This window comes from Vigna radiata, chromosome 7 (assembly GCF_000741045.1).
Source record: "Vigna radiata var. radiata cultivar VC1973A chromosome 7, Vradiata_ver6, whole genome shotgun sequence".
Taxonomy (NCBI): Eukaryota; Viridiplantae; Streptophyta; class Magnoliopsida; order Fabales; family Fabaceae; genus Vigna; species Vigna radiata.
Genome location: NC_028357.1, coordinates 39,323,930 through 39,350,617, shown reverse-complemented (window position 1 = coordinate 39,350,617; position 26,688 = coordinate 39,323,930). Strand labels below are relative to the sequence as shown.

Genomic DNA, 26,688 nt, shown 5'->3' with positions numbered 1-26,688 from the left:
ATCTTCAAATCCACTAAATAAACCAAAAAAAAAATTATGTTCAAATCCACTCGATTACTCTCTCCCCAATTCCTTTAAGTAAACAAAAGACGTTGGACTAATAAGATTTTAACCTAGGTAGCTTTTTTTCTAGTTGTAACATGTAGAAGAATAGTGTCAACTCTATTAATTATCATTAATTAGTGATCACCATACTGAATATTTGACTCTGTTTAAGAAAAAATTAGAAGAATGTGAAGACCCAGATGAATTCTTTTACCTCATATAGGGGAACTTCGATTCTAATTTTTAAATCATTCTAATTAATATTTATAATTTACATTAACACTCCTGTTTCAATATTTATAAAAATTACATAGTTTTTATAAAACCTTTTTAAGTGATTGAGCCTTAATTTCAGTGAAACTTGAAAAATAATAAAGAACTAAAACTAAAATTGAAAATGAGTTGAGTTGAAATCCACAAATAAAATTGTACTTTATCCATATTTTTGTATTTAAAAAAAAAAACTAAAATATAAAGAAGAGTTGGAGGAGCCACTTTAGTCTATTTATTTCTAATGTTTAAGTTACATAATAAACATTTAAGTACTTTTAACTCTATTTTTGTCATTTTAATTTCTTTTATTCTTTTCAAGACATGCAAATATTTTTTTATAATATGTATTACATATAAAGCAGATTGTCTAATGTAAATAGAGAGAGAGAGAGAGATTGTCTAGCAGTTTTTTCACATCTTCGTTTGTGAGTGTAGAGTATTCTAACAAACATTTTTTCATATACATGGACTACAAAACTGTTGCATGGCTCTGAAAAATATGCTGTAAAAATTTACAAACCATCATAAAAGATTTTTTTCTCTCTCTCTGTTATTATAGTAATATAAATTTTTTTACTTAACTTTGTTCTTTAATATAATTTTCAGGTTAAAATTTGAGAGTAAATCTTATTAATCACAAGTTCAAATCAAAATAAAATTATAAATTTTAATATACATAAAAATAGAATATATTTACTAAAAATTTAATTCATTCGTATTGAATATGTAATGAATCGGATTAATAATCCGGAGATAAAAAAATATTTACATAACTATTAACTTAATAATCCAATCTAAAAAGCAAGCAAAACTAAAAAAATAAAAAATAAAACTCACCTCAATGATAGCTCATTCACTCTCTAGATTGGACTTTTTGAATTTTTGTTATATATTACAAGAATAGATTAAAGAAAAAAGATTGTAATATTTTGTAATTAATATCAATCCATTTAATTCATTAATTGATAACAAGGTAGTATAAACTCAAATTTCTTAAACTCGTTAAATTGTGTAAATCATTAACTAGACCAAGTCCAATAACCCATTTTGGCAGTTGTAAATGTACCTTTTTATTTTAAAATTATTAATAAATATAAACTCTCATATTAATGGTTGAATTAATGAATTGAACTCTGTGAAAATTACTGTATTACGTTGCTTAAATTAAATCTGATTTAATCCTGAAAATGTAAACTATGCAATTCCTGACTTCACCATCTCGGACATGCAAAATGGTTTGATTGCGATTGCGGGTTTAAAATCGTTTGGAACCCGACTTGAAGTGTGGAATTTTGTTAGGATTTTTTCTTGCACCCCATAATTTCTAATTGCACACTATAATTTGAAAATGACTATTTTACGGTATTCAAAGGTGACTTATAAAAATTACTTGTTCCAGAAATCTTTAGAAAAAAAAAACTGAAATAAGATCTTCAGAATATATATATATATATATATATATATATATATATATATATATATATATATATATATATGTATGTATGTATGTATAATACTTTTTAGAATAAATTTTTAAAATAACAAACTTTCTAGAAAATACGAAATATACTTTTGAACAAGTTTTTTTTTTAATAAGTTCTTTTCTTCTTCTTGTATAATGGGCAATTGCTTCCTCTACCTCATCAAAATTTCTTCTCATCAAAATCTTTCTAAAAATGATTTCGGTAAAATACAAGATGTTTAACATCCCAAAAAATAATTCCAGAATTGTTTATTAAGTTCAAAAATATAAATTCTTAAAATGATAGGGTGAATGAAGAAAATGATGGGTTGTAAGAAAGAATTGCCTAGAGTGGGGTCCAATGAGGGAGCTTTTTAGCCTCTAATTTTTTTACATAGTTATTTTTATAATTTTAGTATATTTTATATTTTTAGTACTCTAATAAAACTTTTGTACGTCTATTTTGATTTTTAAAATTTTTTTCTGCACAAACGTCACTGTTTGAGGTGAGACATTGTTGACGTTGACGATGGTAACAATGATATAGAGAACATGAGATAATAAGAGAGGATATTTTAGTCATTTGCATTAATATTATGTGCAGTTAGTAATAAAAAGGGTGCAACAAGCCAAAACACATTTTTCGTACTCGATACAAAAGTTTACCTTCATTTACCACAATAAACTATCATCCCGCCTTCATTTTCTTCTAATTTCACCCCTTACATTTTCTTAGTTATTTCAACAAAGTTATGATGTTTGTATGAGGTATTGTTTCCGTTGTGTTATAGGATTATGATTTTTGGATACACAGTGAAAACACAAGAAAAGCATGTTTGCAAAACATCATTTAATCAATTATCAAATACCGATTATAAGTCAAACATGAAATCATACATAATACACGTAAATCAAATCATACATAGTGTAAGGTATTTTTGAAGATATGATTAAAGTGGAGTGTTTGAAAGACAAAGAAGAAAGTAAAGAAGTGTTTGAATTATCGTTCTCCAGGAAATGCCACGTGGAGTGGTGATAGTTTTGCAGCCTCAAACATAGATGGTGCATAGGTGGACATAAAGAACAATTAAACTCTGTCATGGCTTCGCAATGGATTTTGGCCTCACATCTCTCATCACTCTAACCAACTTTTTTCATCTATCGTCCTTCAACCAATCACTTTCTAAACTCAGTGGGAAAGAATCTTTGAGTAGCAACCATCAATGGAGATTTCTGCCATGGCTTCTTCAGCTACTCCAAGACCTTCTCTTCCAACTCCTTCTCCACACCCAGTAGTCACCACTTTTACCAAACCTCAACTCAGACGCAACCACATAGCATTGCCAACCTCATCCACCATTTCGCTCCTCGCTCTCTTCGCCCCTCCCAACGAAGCCAAAGCCGCTGTCTCCATCGCCAAGGACCAGATTGTTTCGTCTCTCACCCAAGTATTTTTTTTCGATTTCCTCGCCTACCCATTATCTGGAATACCTCCCAGCTTTTGTTTATCTTTTAAAGAATCTAACTTTATTTGTTCTGTTTATAGGTTGAGAAAACGATTGACCAGGTTCAGGAAGTGGGTTCGAGTGTTCTGGACACGGCACAGCGTGTTGCTGAGGTAATTGGGAACGCTTTGAAGCCTGGCATCGAAACGGCGTTGCCGATTGTGCAGCAAGCTGGGGAAGAGGCCTTGAAAATTGCTTCCCCTGCCATTTCTGAAGCTTCCAAGAAAGCCCAAGAAGCGCTGCAAAGCTCTGGTGTTGATACCCAACCTGTTATCACTGCTGCTAAGGTTTGTTTCCTTAACTGCATAGGCATTTGGTAGGATGAACATGTTGCACTGTCGTTGTGTGGATAAACCATAAATTTTTGTTGACATAATCACACAATGGAATATCATGTTAAAAAAGATCGGTTCTTTAAATGGAATTTGGTATCTCTGGGAACTACTCTTTGATTCTAAACGAAAGTGTGTTCACCTTAAATTATAACATGTTAAGAATTCAATAACTTTGTAATTGATTATATACATGAATTTTGTTATTTCGTTATCAGTTGATTGGACAAGTTCTCTTGTTTATTGAATCTCCTTTTCAAAGATTCAGTTTTGTTTGACATTTGAAAAGGCAAAACCTGAGTAGGATAGTCTCTTTGATATCAGACAGTGGCAGATGCTGCACAACAAACGACCAAGGTGATTGATGTTGCCAAGCCAATAGCTTCTTCAACCGTTGAAACCATATCCTCTTCAGACCCTACTGTGATTGCTGGAACTGCAGGAGCACTATTTGTTGCCTACCTCCTGATTCCTCCTATCTGGTCTGTCATCTCCTCTAATCTTCGTGGTTACAAAGGTACCTTAAAGACTTGTTTTGATGCAAATTACCTTGTTTTTTGTATGCATGCCCTAAGCTATTGCATTGATGGTTTTATAAGCTCCACAACTCTATTATGGAGCCTTAACACTTCTGCTTCCATGACCTTGTAGGAGACCTAACTCCTGCTCAAGCCCTTGATTTGATATCTGCACAAAACTACGTTTTGATTGATATCAGGTCAGAGAAAGATAAGGACAAGACTGGTATCCCTCGCCTTCCCTCTAGTGCTAAAAACAGGCTGGTTGCCATTCCGTAAGTTATTGCTTTATCCACTACCGACCATTTTCAGGAGAAACAAAAACATCAAGACTATACCATGATTTCACCTACTATCACCTGTTTTGGTCTTTCAGTTTGGAAGAACTGCCAAGTAAGCTGAAAGGGCAGGTGAAGAATGCGAAGAAGTTGGAAGCTGAGATAGTGGCTTTGAAGATTTCTTATCTGAAGAAAATCAACAAAGGCAGCAACGTTGTGATCCTGGACTCGTGGGTTTCTTTCCTTGTCTACGCTTTGATTGATTATATTACATTGTTTTCCATATTAAGTTGAGGATTTGTTGTAACATTAGGTATTCGGACGTAGCAAAAACAGTGGGAAGAACACTGACTAGCATTGGTTTTAAGAAGACATGGATCGTTGCTGGTGGATTCTCTGGGAACAAAGGGTGGTTGCAGAGTAGATTAGGAACAGATTCTTATAACTTTTCGTTGGCAGAGGTGCTGTCACCATCCAGGATCATCCCTGCATCTGTGAGAGCTTTTGGCACAACTAGCCAATCTAGCACTAAGCTTCTTCCCGGGGCTGACTAACTTTTTGTGCACTAAACTCTTGCAAATAGAAATCACTCTTCTGCATGCTTCACTCATCCTATTATATATTTATTAATTATTTCATCAATTTTGTCAACCCTTTACCTTTATGCAAGTTTTGATTGCCTGCATTGCATCCCTGTTAATCTAATTAATATACACATTGAATAAAGATATGAGAAGTTAAATTCCAATTGAGTGACATATAAAACGAAACCCCTGCACCACGTAACCATGAATATCTTACGTCAAAACTGGAGTTTGGCCTACACTTGATGTTACTACCAAAGAACCATCCAACCAAAACAGCCACTACTAGCTAGAGACAATTCAAATTTCAAGAAGGGAAAACATAGAAACATCATATGTTAAACAGCCACTAAAAATTACTCAAACAGATTAATAAGCACAGTACTATAACCAAACATCGACTTTCATTATTTTTAAATTATTATTACTTTTAAAATATTAATTTATAGGTTTTTACAAATCTGATCACCTTAATTACACCTATTTTTACTGTCACAATAATTTTTTTCTTACAAGTTAACTAAACTAATCAAAGTTAAATTACAATAGTATTTTATCATTTAGTTTTTAAATAAAAAAATATTTCATCCTAATTGTTAACTATACTTTTTTATTAACTTTTAAACTCTCTTCTCAAATTTTTTAATTCATTGTGTTAATATTTAGTTAATTTTTATTAAGAAATAGAAAAATATAAATATATTAAATCATCACAATTTATGTAAATTTAATTTTCTTATTAATATTAAAACATTTCAACTTATAAAATAATTAACAATAATAAATAAATAAATTTTAATTTTTAAAATACAACGAACTAAAAATAGTGAATGTAAATATAAACACTTATTATATATATATATATATAAAATGTATGTATGTATGGAAAATGATATTTTAAATACATATACTACATTTTGACATATGTGTAATACTACATTTTAAATACATATACCAATAGTGAATGAGGTAAGGACATATTTGGAAGAGAAAAGCCAAAAGTTTTTTTTTAATTTAAAATCGTCCAATCACATTTTGACATATGTGCAATGTCAAAACGGTATCAAAAATTGGTGTTAAAATATCATTTTCCATATATATATATATATATATATATCTGAGGTGAGTAATAGAGAACATTTAAACTAATATTATGTAAGAAATGCATTGAACAAGAGGCATAGTGAATTTTTTTTTCTAATATAGGATGATAAAACTTAATATATCATATTTTGTGCAAGATGCATACCCTAGCAGGAAGTGGTTCACAATAGAAGACAAAAGTAATCAGTTATCTTCTTCCTCTTCTTGTTCTTCTTCTCAGTGCCAGAACCTAAAGAAGAACACGTTCCATTTCCCATCTGCTTTTCCAATTTTCCACCTACCATGCTATTCAACTAGGGTTAGGACGTAGGGCGTTCTTAATTTTTTTGGCTCTGTCAATTACAAAGAAGGCCGACATGGTTGTGCTTTCGCTCTCAACTCCCAACCTCTCTACCGCTTTTCTCGCTAAGAAATTGTACCTCTTTTCTCTCTTTGCTTTCCTTTGCGTTTTGATTGATTACCTTTAGTTTTCAGATTAATCCACCTTTTATTTTATTTTATTTTGATGGTTTCGGATTCGTCAATCATTGTTCGTGCATAAATCGTGAATTTGGGTTTCTTCAGGTATCTCCGAGAACACGCGAAGACAGCCTTTCGCACTAGATGCGCGGTGGACACGCCCTACGGAGGTATCACCTAAAACCTGTCAAATTTATTCATTAATTACACAAGAAAACTTCCAACCCTATCAATTATATAAAATAAATTCCTCAAAATGTTTTATTATTGATACAGTCATGAGGCGGTGAAGTTGCTTTATTGTTGAGGTTTCGCTACTGTGCATATTAATGCGTACTTGTTTATTTCTTGGCTTGTTTGGGCTTCAATTCAGTTGTGTCTAGCCTTGATTTTTAGTCCTGCTCAGGCTTCTGATTTTTTAGCTCAAGCTTAGTCCCCTTTTGTATAAGTTGAAGGAAAATCCAAGGTGGACTTTGTTTTGTTTTGGTTGGGACATGGGAATTTAGATGAATTCTATTCTTATTTAAAAGACTTCCAATAGTAAGTCACCTTGTGCACCTACCCTCCCCTTCAGATTTTCCCTTTCAATATATTAATTATTTAAATATATGGAATTTTTAGCAATGTTACCTGATATTTAGATGTATCATTGCTTTTCTTTTCTTGTTCCGACTAAAATCATGCTGAGAGTTAAAGAAAGTAACCAGTGTCCTTGTTACTTGATCTTGCAAAAGTACAAGATAAGCTATGCTATACGACTCGATAGAAACAATCACGGAAAACTTTATCTCTAAAGGTTAAGATGAGACCCAACAGACGTGAATTAATAAAGTTTCCCAAGAAGGAGGCTGTTGGTTGATCAACCAAAAGAATAAACAATGCAGTTTCATTGTCTATGAATTTTTGTGGGAGGTAACCTGTCACTCTGTCGAGAGGTGCTTGGTCTTGCTTAGATGGAGTGAGACATATAGGCATGAGTCTCCAGTGAGACTTGTTTAATCGCAGCATTATATTCCTGTCTTGAGAGATATCTTTTGTACCTAGTAACAAACTTTTGGCTACAGAATTTGATCTCATGAAAAACATGCTTTTTTTAATTACTGGTGTTATTTCTTATTATCGTTGCTAGTTGAATGATCTCAAAAAGCCTGTCAACTTCTATATCATTGGCTGTTGCCTGACATCTGAAGTTTAACTGACTTAGATCATGATTCATATTAATTTGTAAAGTCCGCATTTATGCTCTTAGTTGCATTTCTCTGTCTATTATTTTCCACCTTATGAGTTAACTATTGATATGTGTATTTATATATAAATCTTCTCTGCAGGTAATGTCCAGAAATTCCCTCGAATCAATGTTTGGGATCCTTACCGTCGTCTTGGTATAAGCCCTGATGCTTCTGAAGAAGAAATCTGGGGATCAAGAAATTTTCTGTTGCAACAATATGCTGGGCATGAGAGAAGTGAAGAATCAATTGAAGCGGCTTTTGAAAAATTATTGATGGCAAGCTTCATACAGAGGAGGAAAACAAAAATTAATTTGAAAAGCAAGTTAAAAAAGAAAGTAGAAGAGTCTCCACCATGGGTGAAGAACTTGCTAAACTTTGTTGAACTTCCACCGCCTGAAATCATCCTCAGAAGATTGTTTCTCTTTGCCTTCATGGGTGGCTGGAGTATTATGAATTCTGCTGAAACTGGACCTGCTTTTCAGGTTTGCTTTGAATTTCTTTTTTTTTTTCTCTTTCCTCTTCTGTTTGGTGTATACCTAAATGCATTTTTTAGAATAAAACTGTATTTTTTCAGGAAGAAAAACTTTATAGATTTCATTTTCTATAAATATTTGGATAGTGAGGCCCCTAGATTTTAAAAAATAAAACCGAATTATATATTCATTTAGTCCTTACCTTCCCGAGCCATTTAGCATATGTGTATCAGTCCTTATCCACACTGCTGGAAATGAAGTCAACTACCAGTCTCTAGATTGTAGCCTCGCTTCAAAGGCTATACTTGAGTGGTGCCTTTCTATTACTTACGGTTCCATAGAAATTTCCAATCATTGTGACTATCGGATTTTCAGGTTACCGTGTTCAGTACTTTAACCATAAACCATGATTTATCCAATTTTCGCCTTGGCCATTCTCTTTTTTAAGGTTTTCAGTATTTTAATAAAATGTTAATATTGTCTTTTTTTTCCAAGAGCATTTCCCATGCAAGGGTCTTATAGGAAGGAAACTTTCATAGATCATGCTGATGTTACATGGTCAGAGTCTTGTCTTAAAGTTAAGACTCTGACCAGGTATAAGACCTTATATAAGACCTTCAGCCTTGTATAAGACCTTTAGGTAACTTTTAATATCAGCCTCTCAGAACACCAACATTAAATTAATATTTAGTTATAATAATTAAATAAATTTTTAAGTTAAAACATTGAAGTGCAAATAAAAAATTATAAAAGTGTGCGTCTTACAAGACCTCACTATTAGAACAAGAGTTCGAAGAGTAGCTTAGAAATGACTTGGTATGATGAGACCCACTTAATGTAAAATAAGATCTCATGAGAGTTTCTTATAAGACCCTTGCATGGTTTATGCTCAATGGTCACTTTGGGTTCCTCCAACTATAAGTAGATTCGTGCGGGCAGTAATGCTCTCCTCTTTGTGTGTATACATTCTCACTCAAAGGACTTAAACTTGAGATTTTACATAAGGGGAACCTGATTCCCTTCTACTTGGATCAATTGAGTTTGGTAATATAACCTTTGTCAATGCATGTCTACTTATTGACAAAACTATCGTATTCCTGCTACAGGTGGCGATCTCTTTGGCTGCTTGCATATATTTTCTTAACGAAAAGACAAAGAGCTTGGGTAGGGCATTCATTATTGGGTAAGTGACTAGAGTATCCAACTTATATTTTCCCGCTGATTATTTTTCGTATTTGCCATCACCGTCTACATTGTTTTGTTTTTGCACTATGATAGATTTGGAGCTCTGGTGGCTGGATGGGTATCTGGTTCAGTGCTGGTACCCAATATTCCAGCTGTGTTGCTGCGGCCAACTTGGACACTTGAACTCCTAACGTCATTGGTAGTTTATACATTCTTGTTCGTTGCTTGTACTTTTCTCAAGTGAAGTAGAGCATCAATTCTTTCAACTTTTTATTAGGAGATGAGTTTATAGGCGATCCAGCTGCACTTTTGTTTAGCGAGCTAAAATGTTTACTGTCTTATACTTTATCAAAACAACTTTCTGAATTGGGATTGGTCAGCGTAATTATTTCAAATGAGTTCATCTTAGTCACTGTTTTTTTATCTATCACATATTTTAGTTGTTTAATCAATATTGAAATTGTAATCATTATTTCCTTTTTAAGTATCACGAGGTGCAACGTGCAAAACTCTATTCTTAGCAGGGTGAAAATTCTATTCCATCTTCTAATTTTCACAATATTTTTATAATAATTGTTTTGAAATTTACACACACAAAAATGATTGTTTTTATTAATATTTAAAACTTCTTTTACCACTTTTAGTCCAATTATTATTATTAAATTGTCAATGAATCGACCCCAAAATATGTAGTTGAAAGTCCAAAACTATTTATGCTGTCAATTTATCAGTAGTTAGATTAAAGGTATTGTGAATACTACGACTCTTTACATGGTAAAACATCTGTTTCGGATCAAAATTTCCAGAAGCTTGTGATAGGGTATAGGGAGAATTTTGATGGGGTACAGGAAGAAACACCTTAGATATTTCCCGACAGCCCGTGAATTTTAAAGAAAACTTATTATATAAAAATAAAGAAATAACACTTGAGATAAACACTTACTCTCCTTATCTAGTGAAACGTTGTATCCATATTTTTTTTAGCATAAATAATACAATTATTATTATTATTATTATAATTCTAAAAATAAATATAAATCATTTTTCCTTAAGAAATTACTTTAATTAAAAAAAAAAAGAATATCTAAAGATAAATTGAAAAAAATTATATATAAAAATGGAAAATCCTTTCTATATAATAGTAGATATCATTCACTCCTTATAATTTCTAAAATAAATATTATTTTCTATTACATTTTTAAGTAAACAAAACATTCCTATTCTTTTATGTCTTTAATAAAGTGATTTTCACCTGCTGTATTTTATTAAAAGAAACTAAATATCTATATTTTCTTATAAAAAATAATTTTAATGTTTTAAAATTTACTCCCAGTTTTCATAATTTTATTTTAAGTTTTAGTTAATATAATATCTTTACGTAAAATAAGAAAAGCAAGTGCTATTTTATTAACAATATAAAAAAAGTAAATATATCACTTTATTAAAATCATAAAAATTCGATGCTGACATGGATGCTTAAAATTAACAAAAAAACCTGGAAAACAGTTTTCATTGAATGATGAACATGATTGAGTAGGAAACATATGATATGAAGGCTAACATCATCAAGTGTTGATGATTGAAACCTGAACAAATAGTTCAAGAAATTAACGCAATACAAAACAGATCTAAACGCTAAATGCCACGAATAACAAAAGGATTAAAGAAATTGAGTAACAATATCCAGCATTACAAAACCACAAAACCATACATAAAATACACACATACTGACGTCCAAACAAACAACTAATACTAATGTACTTCAAACATTATAACTAACACAAAGTAGTTCTCTGTATGATGCATGCAAGAACACTAGTAGAATCAAGGAGATGGTGTTTTGGGGTGGTTGCACTGTGAATCGAATCTGTTGTTCTTGATGGCATAGCAGCCCAAGGCATATATGGCAGTGACGACCAAAAGCACGCATGCGTTGAATACAGTGAGACGTCTCCATTGGTTCCTTATGTTAGCCAAAACCCCTCCCTTGCATGAATTGCAATCGTAGCACAGTTTGTCTTCTCTGTTATTCCAAGTGCTGCAGTCAGAATTATTCACTGCTGGACCCTTTTTTGGCACTTCCCAGAACGTACCATTCTTCATTATGAACCCACAATACGCTGGTGGTTTACAACAACCAGACTGAAAAAACAAAATACAGAAAGTTAAGTAATTGCTACGTACGTGATTCAAATGCATTTGCATGTCCCAACCGTAGCCATAATAACGTAATTTAATCATCATGATTCCAACACTGTTTGCAAGATGATAACGAGTGAATGATAAACTTACCATGAGTTATTTATTCTTAGTTAATGAAGTTAACGAGAGATTAGAAGGAGAAAGAAGAGTTATAAAACCTGCGTAGTTGATAGGTGTTTGAAAATGAGGAAGTCGTTGTTGCGGCCACCGTTGATGGCGAGGTTCTGACACACGTGCGCGTCCATCAAGCAACTCTTCACCTCGTCCCAGTTCTTGTTGTTGACGACGTAGCGCTGCAGCCAGTGCGAGAAATCGGCCACCCTGTACTCGCCGTAGCCCTTGCCGGAAACCTGCTGCCCCACCTTCCTGTTCGTCACGAATAGCGTGAAGACGGTGAAGAAGGCGAGGCCCAAGATGAGCGCGAACGTGACGAAGAGATAGGCGTAGAGCGCCGTGTTGACGCGGTACAGCGACCCCACGATTCCCAAGGCGGAGACGAGCACAACGAAGATGCCGCCGACTAGAAGCGGCACCTGCAGGACCTTCTGGCAGTCGGAGCCGCCGCGGATGTGGATGTAAACGGAGGAGGCCACGGCGGCCACGCCCAGGAGCAAGGAGAGAATGTTGAGCGCGCCGACAACGGTGTTGCTAATGCGGAACATGTTAGCAAATTACGAGGAAGTTGATGAAAGGTTGAAGAATGAATGTCTGTGAAGTGAAACGTTGTGGATGAATAGTAACTGTTTTAAAAGTGGAAACAAAAGCAGTTCTTAATGTAACTGTGAGAGGGATGTGACTGTAATTACGGATATGCGATCTGTCATGGTGTGGTGTTCCACGTGGCGCACTGTGGATACACCACATCACTCTGTATCAGTTCTTATTTGAAACTGTTTCACCTAATGTTCTTTTTCACCTTCTATCATATTATATGAAAAAGAAAATAAACTAAATTATAATGAAAATAAATTCCTACACTGATGAAAAAAATCATTCATATTCTACTTACGACAATGAGATTAAAAAAATTTAGGATGTTTAGTTATTTTTTCTTTAAACGAGATTTTGGTTTCAGTTTATATTTTAAAGTTTGATTATGATAAATCTTTCTATTACGAAATTCATGGATTTAATCTTAAATTTTCAAGGTTTGATGATGTTATTTTTTTTTTGGCAAATGATATTTTAACATTATTTTTTGACATCATTTTGACACTGCACACGTGTCAAAACGTGGTTGGATAATTTCAAATTAAAAAAGTTAAGGTAAGGGTATATTTGGAAGAGAAAAACCAATTTTTTTTTTAATTTGAAATCGTCCAATCACATTTTGACACGTGTGCAGTGTCAAAATGATGTAAAAAAATGGTGTTAAAATATTATTTTCCTTTTTTTTTTACCTAGTAAATGGTGTTGTAGATGTCTGTCCCAAAGAATAAATCCAATTTGGAAGTCCCCTTGCCGTGATATATTTAATCATTCTTTCGAAAAATAAAAGTAAATAAAAATAATATTAAATAAATATAAAAAATTTAATTGTGTCAAAAAATTATTTTTCTAAATACAGAACCACAAGGTCGTCTGTCATATTATCCATTTAAAATAGGTTTAATACATCATTTGGTCCCTTCTTTAGGGACTTTTGTTCAAAATGATTCTACCTTCGGAAAAAAATCAATTTGGTCCCATATTTCATTAAAAGTTGTTCAAAATGGTCTCTTTGACAAACGGCGTTAAATTCTTAACGGTGAAGATGCTAACGTGGCAAACACCTATCCACCTATTTAAAAGTTATATGACGTGTCATTCTGAAAACATTTTAGGATAATTAAAAAACCTCTAATTAAAATGAAATGAAAAAATTAGGGTAATTAAAAAACCCTAACCCTGATTGTTGTTCATTTGTCGCGATTGGAGAAAACGCCATTGTTGTTCAATTGTTGTTCATTTGTCGCGATTGGAGATAACGTCATTGGTGATTGCTTGAAGGTGGTAGTTCAACATCGCACGGAGGTGAGGTATGGGGTCACTATCTAAGCCTATGTTGTTGTTTATGTTTTTTTTTTTTTTTGGGTTAGGGTTTAATTTGATGTTCTGTTAAGAATATATTCCTCGTTTTACTCTGATTTTGGGTAGTATAAAACATAAACGATGGAGCGACTTCATTGTTGTACTGTGTTTTGGCCGGCCTATCCTCTACAAGCTCTAATTTTTCTACTCTTACTTTTGCAGACAGGTAAGATCATACCTTCTAGAAAGATGGGAACCATAGGAAAATGGTTTCATCAGAGACATCATGGGAACACTAATGTTGCTATAAAGAAGAAAGATCGGGCACGGTTAGAAAATGCCCGTTTGCATTCTGTCATGTCCATTGCTGGGTTAGCTTCGGTCTTGGCTGCTGTTGCTGTAACAGAAAACTCTAATGGCTCTCACTCAAAGTTGAACCCTAATTTTTTCATTTCATTTTAATTAGGGGTTTTTTAATTAGGCTAAAATGTTTTCAGTATGACACGTCATATAACTTTTAAACAGTGGATAGATGTTTGCCACGCTAGCATCTTCACCGTTAAGAATTTAATGTCGTCTACCAAATGGACCATTTTGAACAACTTTTAATGAAGGGTGTTATTCCCTCCACCCCCACCAAATCGTCCTGCACCTCTCCAAACTTTTTTTCAAAATTTTTAATTACAAAAATATCCTTTTTAACTTTAATCATATTTATTTAATTATACTTCATTTTCACTCTCTTACACTGCTCCACCCCCTCTCTCTTACAACTCTCACTTTTCGAGATCCGTTTTTCGCACTCCACCCCCTTTCTCTCTCCCAACTCTCACTTTTCCAGATTCGTTTTTTCCACAACAACGACTCTCACTTCCAGATTTGTTTATTTCCATCCTCAACTCTTACTTTCTCTCCTCCACATCTATGCCGTGGACATTAATTGGTTATGCAAGGAAGATGAAGACATGAAAAGGAAACATTTAAAAGTAGTAGAAGGTAGGCACGGGAATGGTTATTCCGTTTTTAAGGTTAGTTTGGGATTGGTACAAGGTTAATTTGGGTTGGATAGGTAGCATGGTACTGATATTTGATATTAAGTGTCCTTTAAAACATAAAGCTGATATGTGGAAAATAAGAAAGAAAGATGGATGGATATTTGGACTCTCCATGTGAAAAAAAAAAGAAAAAAAAATTGGGAAAGCATCAAAAGATCTTCGTAAACGTGTATCAATATCCGTAAACGGATCTCGATTAAAAAGGGTATAATAGAGATGGGGGTGGAGGACGCAATGTGTAATGGTGCAGGGAGTAACTCCCTTTAATGAAATATGAGACCAAATTGATTTTTTTCCGAAAGTAGAATCATTTTGAACAAAAACCCCAAAAGAAAGAACCAAATGATGTATTAAACCTTTAAAATAACTTTATACGTCATTATTTCACACATGTATTCTTTTTTCCTCTTTCATATAAGTTACATTATATATAGATTCTTTAACATTTCGTTCATTACATGTCGTATACAAAAATAATATAATATATATAGTTAAAATTAAAATATATATTTAAGTTATCCTCTTAAAATAAGATAGAATAAAAAAAATATACAATATAATAGTATGATAAAATTATTATCATCATCAGCAATGATAAAATATTATAAAATTAATAGAAACACTCATTTCTCACTTTCAAATATTGGTGAGATAATATTGATAAAAGATTAAACTGATTAATTAGATAAAAATATATTGCTACAAATATTAATCATCTTCACAACTAATAAGATTAAATTGAATAATAGGACAAATATCCATTTTTTTATTCAGATTTAATAAAATATATATTAATAAAATACTAAATCAGTAATAAAATAAAAAATCACAAAAGTTATTTATCTGCCAAAAGATTTAATGGGTCGACAATATAAAATAAATTGCAAAATCGATTAATATACAAATTCATTTAAAGAAATTTGGTAAAAACACTAAATTGACCAAAAAGATAAATGATCTATTTATCATACTCAGAGTAAATAAATAATTAAAATTAAATGAGTACATAACGAAAAAAATACGTAAAAATGTTTATTTATTTTTATAAAATTAAATCAACAAGTAAGATAATATAGACAGCGAAACACAGTAACATAAAATAAAATATTAATTTATCATATTTAGAATCAATAAAATATATGTTATAGAATATCAATTGGTAAAGAAAAAAGTATACAAAAATATTTATTTTCTATATTCATAGTTAATAATAACATGAAATTTATATAGGTCAACGGGGTAAATAGGTTAAAATATATTACATTTATTATTTTTAGAACTAATAAGATAAATATTATAAAAAAAATAATTTGGTAAATAAGATTAAATGAATATCAATATCTATTATTTTGTTTGGTGTTAGAGATATAGAATTTATATCTTTTCACATATTTACTTATTTTAAAATAAACCATTAACGTACTTTTAAATCAGATTTTTTTTTTCACGTTTGACAAATAAATATTCATATCCTCTACTGTTTTTAATAAGCATTTATCTTTTTATTTAACCATCACACTCATAATTATTATATTAGATAAAATAAAATAAAATAAAACTATAATAATTTAAAAGAGTCCTAAAGAATTTATATTTAGTATTTATTTATTATATTTGATTGATATACAAAATATTTATATAAATCTTTCAACTTTATATATATATATATATATATATATATATATATTAATTATTTAGAAATAATATGATTTAAATTTTATTTTTAAAACTTATTATATTATAAAATTTGATTTTTATTACATATTTTTAGTTTACCATAAATAACTCTTTTAAATTTTCATATTTTGGTCTCAAAATTATTATTCTATTATTTACACAGAAATTAAAAAATAAAAATAAAGTAATTATTCATTTAAAATAACTTTATACGTCATTATCTCACACCGGTATTGTTTTTTCCTCTTTCATATAAGTTACGTTATATATATAGTTCCTTTAACATTACATGTCACATACAAAAACAATATAATATATATAATTAAAATTTAAATAAATATTTAAGTTAACCTCTTAAAACAAGATAGAATAAAAAAAAATGTAACGTCTAATAGTATAATAAACTTATCATCACCAACAATGATAAAATATTAAACTAATAAATTGGATAAAATTATAAAATTAATAGAAACACTCATTTCTCACTTTCAAATATCGTTGACATAATATTGATAAAAGATTAAACTGATAAATTGGATAAAATATATGGTTAGAAATTTTAATCATCCTCACATTTAATAAGATTAAATTGAATAATAGGACAAATATTGTATTCAGATTCAATAAAATATATATTAATCGGTATAAGTAAAAATCATAAAAATTATTTATCTGGCGAAAGATTTAGTGAGTAGACAAGATAAAATAAATTGCAAAATCGATTAATATACATATTCAATTAAAGAAATTTGATAAAAATATTAAGGGTTAAATATGTTTTTAGTCTCTGAACTATTCTCGATATTTTTTCTCCCAATTGAAAAATAAAAACCCTAATTTTGTGCTAATCTCAATTCAATCAACACACGTGGTCATTACTAATCAAAACCTACGTGGCAGCCAATGAAAAGGAAAGTTGACATTGAACGAATCATCGTCGTTTGTCATATCACAACAAATTTAACGCCGTCCAATTTGAAGGACTAAAAGTGAGAGTTTCAAAACAACGATGACTAGAAACCATTGATGTTTCGAGTAGGAACTAAAACCAAAAACGAGTGATAGTTCAGGAACTAAAAACATATTTAACCAAAATATTAAATTGACAAAAAAATAAATTATCCATTTATCATACTCAGAGTAAATAAATAATTAAAATTAAATAGTACATAATTAAAAAATATTTAGAAATATTTATTTATTGTTTGTTTGAATCAAAACATGATATTTATAAAATTAAATCGACAAATAAGATAATATAGACAGCCAAACACAATAACATCAAATAAAATATTAATTTATCATATTTAGAATCAATAAAATAAATGTAATAGAATATCAATTGGTAAAGAAAAAAGTACACAAAAAATATTTATTTATTATATTCACAATTAAATACATGATATTGATATAGATCAACGTGGTAAATGGGGTTAAAATATATTACATTATCTATTTATCATTTTTAGAACTAATAATATAAATATTATAAAACAGATTAAAATGGTAAATAAGATTAAATAGATATCAATATCTATTATTTTGGCTAGTGTTATACATATTATATCTTTTCACATCTTTATCCGTTTTAAAATAATCCATCAGCTTAATTTTAAATCAAATAATATTTTTTTATGTTGGACAATAATATTTATATCCTTTATTATTTTTAAAAAGAATTTATCTTTTTTTTAACCATCACACTCATAATTATATTATATTAGATAAGATAAAATAAAACTATAATCATTTAAAAAGTCAATATAAATTGATATTTAATATCTATTTATCATATTTGATTGATATACAAAATATTTGGTATAAATCTTCTAAATTTTTTATATATATAATCGATACTTAGTCATATTTCATTATTACTATCATACAATTTTTTATTTTGAGTCTTCAAATTTAAATCTTAATACCAAGTAAACATGACAACTTCAAATTTGATGAAGAAAACACACTCTAACAAGAGACAATGCCATGAAAGCCATGAGTTTACTCATTTGATTGCAATGAAAGAATCAGTTCAAAGAGATGACAAAAGACAACGCACTGAACATGACAAATCTACATTGTTTCCAATCAAATCACTTCCTACAGACTTGTTGCTTAATGTGGTTGCAAAGGTAAGTTCCGAATCTTACCTTGATCATTACAACATGAAAGTATGTTCTAAAGATTTTTTGCATGCCACAAAAGACAATTATATGTGGCAACAAATTTCTTTAGAAAAGTTTTCATTGATTTCATGGTCATGTAAAGAAAAAGCAAGGACATTTGATATTTTCATGCAAAGTTGCAAGGAGGGTGGAAATATTGAAGCTTTGTACAGAGAGGGATTAAGAGAAATAATTAGACATAAGGGAAATATTGAAAAAGGCGTTGATGACTTGAAAATGCTGCCAAAAGCGGTTATCTTGAAGCAAAATATGTATATGGTTTGATCTTATTATGTTCAAACGATGGTAATTTAAGAAAAAAAGGGATTGAGTATATGCAATTTTTGAGAAATGTCAATTGTGTTGTGAAGTGTAGAAATAAGGTGGTAACTTTGTTGGGTAACTTATGGAGAAAACCTTATGGAACACTGATGCGCAATCCAATTCCTTTATGTTCCGAGAGGCAATGCAATGGTTGGAGGATGAAGAAGTGTTATTCTTGGAAAAGAGTAGATACTAAAGATGATGATGATAATATTAAAAACTCATGTGAAAGTTGTAGATGGGATGTTGAGTTAAACTTTTTTTATAATATTTTATTCCATTCTCTTTAGTTTTAGTTATCTTCCAACCATGCAAATTATTAATTTTTTGTAATTGAGTATTTGTAACATTTTGTTTTACAATTTATAAATATTTCTTTATAATATACAATTTGAATAAAGATATGAATTTTCTCTTGAATTATTAATATTTTTATTGAGGAGTTATTTTTTTATTGTAATTAAATGTCATCCTTGAATTAATAAATATATTAAAGTAATTTTAAAAAACAGAAAACCATTTTAATTTTCTTGACCGAATTATGGAATTGGAGAATGATGTAAGATTTAGAGAATGATTTTTATTCAAATTTCTAAAAGAAAAAAAAGTGAGAAATATTAATTCTTAGTTAAAACATTTTTTTTTCTTAAAACGTGTACATATTATATTTATTACTTTGTTTAAAGTGGTAATGACATAGATTTTGATAAAAAGAGCAATTTATCTTCAGATTTACAACGTAGATATCTAGGAATATATTTTTTCAAGAAAATGAAATTATTCTTATTAATAATCANNACTAAGCATGAGTGTAAAAAAATGTGAAAATGAATTTTGAAATGAACTGGATTTATAAACGTTACGCGAGGCAAAACTTTGAAGTAACGAAAAGTGTTTTTGAATTTTTAGTAGGAGATAATTATTATTATAATGAAAATGGTCTATTTGTTATATATATATATATATATATATATATATATATATATATATATATATATATTTTAAATTCAATTAAGATTATTTAAAATTTAGTATCCGAATTAAGATTCGAAGGTTTTAACCTATTTTATAATATACTTACATTGTAATTTTATTTTTTATATACATTTTTTAAATATTTAAATATATATTTTTTAAATTTATTTAAACAAATATAATAAGACTATATTATTTTTCTAAAAGAAATTAAAAAAAAGAAAAGAAGAAGAAGATCTGCCTATGCAAGGGTGAGAGATTAGTTGAAGTAGCAGAGAGTTATTTTGAAAGGCAAATAGAGAATTTGGCGGGAATGGAAGGGAGTGAGAGTGAAGCGGTGTTTGATGCTCTGAATCTGAACCCACAACTCTTCTGTAACGAAGTTCTCAANAACGTCGATGATGTTCTCCTTGAAGCTTTCGATTTTTTCTATCAGTAATACTCTTTTCTTTTTCTCTTTTTTTTCTATTACTTTTTTTTGAAATATAATTCTTGAAATTATGCATTCAATTGCAGGGAAGCATCCACCAAGTTGAACATCGAAGGCACCCAAAAGTCCCAAGATCTCAAAAGGGTCTCTCTCTTTCTCTTATTGCGTTTCATACAAAAATTAGGGCAATGGATCTTAATTATGAATTATAACACTGCTGTTACTGCTTTCTTGTGAAAGGGTGTTGATTGCATTCGTCAGAGGCTTCAATCTCTTTTCGACAAACAGCTTGGTGCTTGGGAGAATTACATCATCCGTCACTGTTTTTCTCTCCCCCGAGGTTTTCGTTTCCCAAACTCGGTATCTTCTGCTGCGATTACTCTTTTTAAGCGTTCTTTTTTAACTTTAATTCAATTTTTATTCGTGCGTACATGTCTTCTATGACATTGATGAATGATTATTCGCCGTGGAAGATGATGAGAAGCGTACGTATGATGTTTTTGGTATGGTGGATGTGTCCTTTGAAGTGCATACCAGAAAACCTGACATCTAAACCCTAAGTCATACATAGCAAATATGTGTGCTGGTTTATTACTTCCTTAGTATAAATTTTCATTTTTGGTTGATTGTCTGACCATGATAGAATGTGTACTTCCAGGATGAATCAACTGAGAGTGGCCATGATCCAGGTGCTCCTTTTGATCCAGATATAGATGCTCAGTTAGATTCTTTGAGAGAAAAATTAGCTGAGGTAATAAGAATGGTGATTGCTAATTCTTTCTTTTTTCAGAATTGATTATTGTTGGATTTGTCTTGGTAATGATTATGCTGTCAGGTGGCGAAGGATTCTGATATGCTTAATCAAGAAATTCAACTATTAGAAAGAAAGTCTACTGTCAATGCTGGATATATCAATGAAGCAGTACAATTATACGAGCAAAACTCTATGAATGAGTTGTTTCAGGGTAACTAAAGAGCTCCTCGTCTTTTTNCTCATATCTTGACCGTCAGTATTCACAATTCAATCCCGCTGAACTATTTTTTATAGCAAAATTATGCTTTCCATTTTAATCAAGCAGGGGATACTCCATTTCTAAACGGTATCCGTTTAACACCTGCATATTGCTTTTGATTTGCAGTTAGTGAACCACAAGAACATTGAATTCTTAGGTTATGCACAATTCAGATAGAACGTGATTTAATTATTAAGAACATCCCTTTTACGGATCCTCAGAAACGGCATTTCCCATTATTTATTCTTTTTTCTTTTACAGTTGCATACCTTGGTCATTTTATTAAATGATATACATTCATGATCGTATTGGTCATTTTATTCTGATTTTTTTATACGTCGTTTTTTATCTGATAGGAATTTGACAAAACAGTTCTAAGAAAGGAGGGTTACTTTAGTTCTTTGTACTTAAAAACCACACCAATTATTTAGGGGCACCATCATTGGTGCCTATGGATTGGGATGTTAAGGTCCTGCCAAATAATGCTAACAACACTTTCCAGTGTCCTATGTTGTTCTCTGTAAACATATGATGGCAAAAAAAATGCATTTTCTGGTTGAATTATTGTCAAACATAGTTTATATCATATTAAGCGTCTGAGTTGACAGATCTTTATACAAACCATTGATTGCTACAGAGATTGTGACCACAGCCTCAGAACTTGGAATGAAGTTGGGAAAGCTAAACTCCAGCTTGATTGAAGAGACTGACCAAATGAAAACAAAAAGGATCTATAGCACAGAAATGGATCTATCTGCTGTACATTCTGCTAAAGGTAACCAAAATTTAATTCATTGTAGTGCAACATGCATCAACTTTTGCTAGTTAAACTCTATTCTGTTTTTTAAATGATTATTCATGTTTCCAGGACTCTCAAATAAGAACTTAGACGACATTGAAGAATTTGTAGGTATCATTAAGAGTATGTGAACTTGTCATTTTCATCAATCTAGTTGGACTGGGCCCTGCGTGTTTTACCCATTATATAATTACTCCTGTATTTGTGTCAATTTCAGAATCTTAAAATTGCCTACAAATTTAATTGGACTGAGCTTCCCGTAGTTATATACTATGTATATGTTGAAAATGTTAAGTGGTAACTAAATAAGTTTGAAAAGCCTAAATTATTATTGCTGTTTTCTTTAAAATGATATCACAAATATANCAGATTAATTTCTCTAAATACATTCACATTAACAGGGCATGCCCAAAGTTATCATCTCTGGTCATCGAATGGTAGCAATGTTAAAATAACATGATGATTTGAACAATAATTTACAATACAGAATAAAATGTAGATTTGAAAATATATAAGTAAAAAAAAGACTTTGAATAATCTTGTTGTGAGCGGCAGTTTTCAAAATGTCAGGCATAAGACTAGTTCGCCCAGCCTGAATACAAGTAAACATTCTGTCTTGCTTGAGTTTTTTATTCTAATGTGCACTTCTCACATGAAAAAAAAAAAGAGATTATCTTGAGAACATAAAAATAAAATATGGACACAAAATTACCAAGAAAAAGAAATTTATGATGTCAAAACTTGTTGGAAGCCTCACCTTTAGTTATACCTTACTTTTAACAAATTATTTAATTACTAGTTTTCTATAATGAAGCACAAATTTACCAAATTTCACACCAAGATCAGGAACCGAGCCAAAATGACAACAATGTTGAAAGCACTTCTGTTATAACCGAGAATTCAAATAATCAAGTAACATTGCTACAAAATTAGACATTCATAATCAATAACTAGAAGTATCCCAAATAATTTTGAATCATATAGTAAAGTTGTTAATAGCAAGTGCATGACCATGTCTCTCTAACTTGTTCTGATATTATTTTAAGGAATAAATTTTGAGTCTAATTTATTCTTATAAAATTTGTTTAAAATGTAAAATCTGTACTTATTTATATATATTATAAATTGATTTTATTTCTAGTTAACGTGAGATTTCTAAGACACTTTAACTAGTTTAATAGCATTTGTTTGCACAATTGTCTAAGAAGGCTGTTACTTAAGAAAATATGACAATATCATCGTCTAAAACAATTGCATTGCTTACAAAATGCAAATAGAAAATCATACAACAAACTCACTACTCTACCATTGTATTTAAAACAATCTTCGCCTTTGTTAGATTAGCAGTACATTCAAAAAACATATTCTTTGTCTCCAGAGTGATGGCTGAGTGAGCACCATTAATAATTGGGAGTAAAGATGACACTGCTCTGTCAAAATAGTCCAGCATATTAATATAGTTTAATTCAACAACTGCAAGTAGGTGGAATATTAGAGCAAATTGGTCCAGAGTCAGTAGTTAGTTGTTCAGAAAATGCACAAACAACAGAAATTTGCAAGGAGCAATAATTAAAAGAATTCCAGAAAGTTAAACTGATCAATTTTTTTGTGCTAAACTGAGAATGCATCTCATTGAAGAAAACATGAAAGCTTTCAGTCTATGCATCCATATAATTGTTAATGTGCATATATGTGTTTACATTGAATTCAAATCTTTGAAAATCTAAATATAAGGATACAATGAAAACACGATACCTCTTACTGTCATATAATACAGAGAAACAGGGGAATCCTCAATTATCTGCAAGAATTTTTTCAGTTTCAAATCTTACTGTCAAAATAACCAACATGTATTCAGACATGTAATAACATGTAATAAAAGAAACCTCATAGGTGAAAGAACCCTCCAATTTATCCAGATCATGGGTTTTGATGGCAACTAATGTTCTTCGCCTGAAAAATATAAGAAAGAAATGAAAACATAGTTTTGATAAGAATGAAGTATCATTAAGGTTTTGTGCTTGGTTCAACAATCAAAAAGAAGATGGTTGGACCTTCTCAGCAAGTGTTAATATCGAAGTCAAGATTAGTCAAGATGTTCAAAATTAGTGATTAGGACATAAGTTGATCATGGGCTAAGAATTCAAGCGTTGAAGGAAGAAGCACAGTAGAAAATCAGTTTTGTAAGAAAAGGCTATGCTAGTGAGTTTGGAGAAGAATGAATGAATAAAGGAGAAGAAAAATCTTGAAAAAAGCTAAAAGGGTATCTACGATAGTAGTTGTTGAAGTGGTTATCACAAATGATCAAGAGAGCTTGAATGGGTTGAGAAGTTAAGAGACTTGAAGCTACACGAGAAGTTTTGAGCTTATTTCATTAAATGTAGTAGCGTGACTATATCCAGTGATTTTCTAAGTTTGATCAAAGAGAAACAGTTATTGGATCATAAACTATAGAGTATAGTGAGGTTGATTGATAAAGATCAAATGGTGTGCTGAGGTTCAGAGGCAGAGTTTGTATGCCAGATAAGATAATGCTATAGTTGTGATTTTTGAAGAGGTTGATTCTTGAAGAGGGTTTTGAGTTCAGTGGATGGTTTTGCTATAGTTGTGATAAAGTGAAGATTTCTTGAATGTGTGACATGTCTTGTGGTGATCAAAGGATTTCGAATCAAAGTCTATATCAAGAGTGGATTGGTAGTTCTCCAATTTCATTCTAGTGGATTTCGGTCTTCCAATGATGTTCCTTGTTTGAAGTGGGTGAACTAGTAGTTGTGCATCGAATATGGATTAAGCTAAAAGATGGGACAAGTGTTATGTGAATCAGACTAAGACAGGTGAAAAATAAAAGCATGTGATTGTAGTTGTGGTAGAATTACCACCTAAGAGACGTTCAATATTGTTTTGGTGTTTGAAGTAGAACCAATATCAATAGTTCCTAATCAGATAGTTTTTGCTGAGTGTGTAAAGTAAAGGAAGTAGGTAGAGAAGTTGTTAAAGAAGTAATGGTTTGGACTCAACATAATCATCAAAATAATTATAAGTTTGATGAATTTTGAAAGAGAACATAGGATAAATTGAATTGTGCTAGTATATTGATAAAGTTAGAAATTCTTAATATTAGATTGTTATTGTATGTAAAGATAATATATTTTATATGTTTTATTTTAAATTATCTCTTTTTACTTATTTAATATTGATGTTTTCATAGTAGTGTTAAAACTATTAAAAATAAAATATTACACCGTACGTGGAAAAATAATAAAACAAATATAAAATATTATGAATCTTAACACAATTTATAAGAAAATATTAGATTATTTTTAAAAACTAAAAATATTTAATTGCACTAATTAAAAATTGTATATCATATATAGTTTTCCAATCAAATTGGAGTAAAATTAAGCCTATTTTGATTAAAAAAACAAATTGGTAAAAATATTAAATTGACCAATAAAACAAATTGGTAAGAATATTAGATTGCGTCCAAAAAGATAAAATGTTTATGTATCATACTCATAGTAAATAAAATAAATATTTATTTATAAAAATACCTAAAAATATTCCTTTATTATTTGCGAGAATAAAGAGTCAATAAAATAAAATATCTCTTAATCATATTAGAATAAATAAAATAAATACAATGAAATATTAATTTAGTGCAGGGAAAAATATTATGAAAAAGTTATTTATCATATTAAAAAAATCTATAAAATAATATTGTAAAGATGAAATTGATAAATAAGTTAAATTAAATAACATGATCAATTTAATATTTCCATAAATAATATAATATTATTAAAAGATTATCCTGGTCAATAAAATTAAATAGATAGCAGGATCTATTATCATGTTTCCATAGATAAAATCTCTGGTTATCATGATCGCTGTAAAAAAGATAGTATTACTAAAAAATATTAAAATTAGTAATTAATATAAAAATGCATGGAAATATTTATTTATTTATTTTAGTCAATCTAACAATGTTAATATAATTAAATTAGTATTTATAAGAACATATACTCATTTTTATTTATTTTATATTTGACAATATTTTTAGGTCACTGTTAAAATTTAAAAATGAATATATCCATTCATAAAATTAAAACAGAGAACGAAAAAAGAAAGAAAAAAAAACTATAACGTGATAATAAAATAACTTACGGAGATGAAAAAAATAAACCATCCACTTTGACTTAGTATAATTAAGTTATAAATTTGTAGAATGATTTGTTTTGTAGAATAAATTATATATATAATTATTTTATTTTCATATGATAAATAAAGATATATAAAATAAAAAATATATGTTGATTTTGTAACATCCCAAAAATATAACCAAAGCTATAATTCATTTTCAGGAGTTAACATGAACAATAAAGGAGAACAGTAGGGAATAAACCGATAGGTGAAAAAGATAGGAGAATAACATTAAAATTTAAACTGTACAATAGTTTGATTAAGTAAAATATTTACAAGTTAGACCGAACGGTCTTAGACCAAGTTCATTGACCGAAAGGTCAATCATCAAAAGTCCCCTATACATAGCATCTACAAAATATAAAACAAAGAGAAGTGGCTACACTAAGGACCG

The 26,688-nt window shown here is 30.1% G+C and overlaps 4 protein-coding genes across 4 annotated transcripts; 3 read left to right on the top strand and 1 right to left on the bottom strand.

Annotated features, from left to right (window-relative positions):
- Window positions 1-2,867: 2,867 nt before the first annotated feature.
- LOC106765765 (calcium sensing receptor, chloroplastic) lies at window positions 2,868-5,064 on the top strand. Its single transcript, XM_014650493.2, has 6 exons — window positions 2,868-3,228; window positions 3,327-3,572; window positions 3,942-4,134; window positions 4,269-4,410; window positions 4,512-4,643; window positions 4,727-5,064. Exons 1-6 carry the CDS (start codon window positions 3,004-3,006, stop codon window positions 4,965-4,967), a joined length of 1,179 nt encoding a protein of 392 aa, XP_014505979.1. The 5' UTR covers window positions 2,868-3,003; the 3' UTR covers window positions 4,968-5,064.
- Window positions 5,065-6,225: 1,161 nt separating this feature from the next.
- On the top strand, window positions 6,226-9,872 carry LOC106766832 (protein CHAPERONE-LIKE PROTEIN OF POR1, chloroplastic). The gene is made up of 5 exons (XM_014651594.2): window positions 6,226-6,516; window positions 6,666-6,730; window positions 7,889-8,271; window positions 9,369-9,445; window positions 9,541-9,872. The coding sequence occupies exons 1-5, from the start codon at window positions 6,458-6,460 to the stop codon at window positions 9,689-9,691; spliced, it is 735 nt and encodes a 244-aa protein (XP_014507080.1). The 5' UTR covers window positions 6,226-6,457; the 3' UTR covers window positions 9,692-9,872.
- A 1,117-nt stretch (window positions 9,873-10,989) lies between these two features.
- LOC106766423 (tetraspanin-11) lies at window positions 10,990-12,512 on the bottom strand. The gene is made up of 2 exons (XM_014651153.2): window positions 11,808-12,512; window positions 10,990-11,589 (listed from the first exon to the last, which is right to left on the bottom strand). Exons 1-2 carry the CDS (start codon window positions 12,309-12,311, stop codon window positions 11,272-11,274), a joined length of 822 nt encoding a protein of 273 aa, XP_014506639.1. The 5' UTR covers window positions 12,312-12,512; the 3' UTR covers window positions 10,990-11,271.
- Window positions 12,513-20,101: 7,589 nt separating this feature from the next.
- On the top strand, window positions 20,102-22,340 carry LOC106767725. The gene is made up of 7 exons (XM_014652668.2): window positions 20,102-20,290; window positions 20,372-20,429; window positions 20,526-20,645; window positions 20,944-21,036; window positions 21,121-21,250; window positions 21,936-22,073; window positions 22,167-22,340. Exons 1-7 carry the CDS (start codon window positions 20,169-20,171, stop codon window positions 22,226-22,228), a joined length of 723 nt encoding a protein of 240 aa, XP_014508154.1. The 5' UTR covers window positions 20,102-20,168; the 3' UTR covers window positions 22,229-22,340.
- Window positions 22,341-26,688: the final 4,348 nt, after the last annotated feature.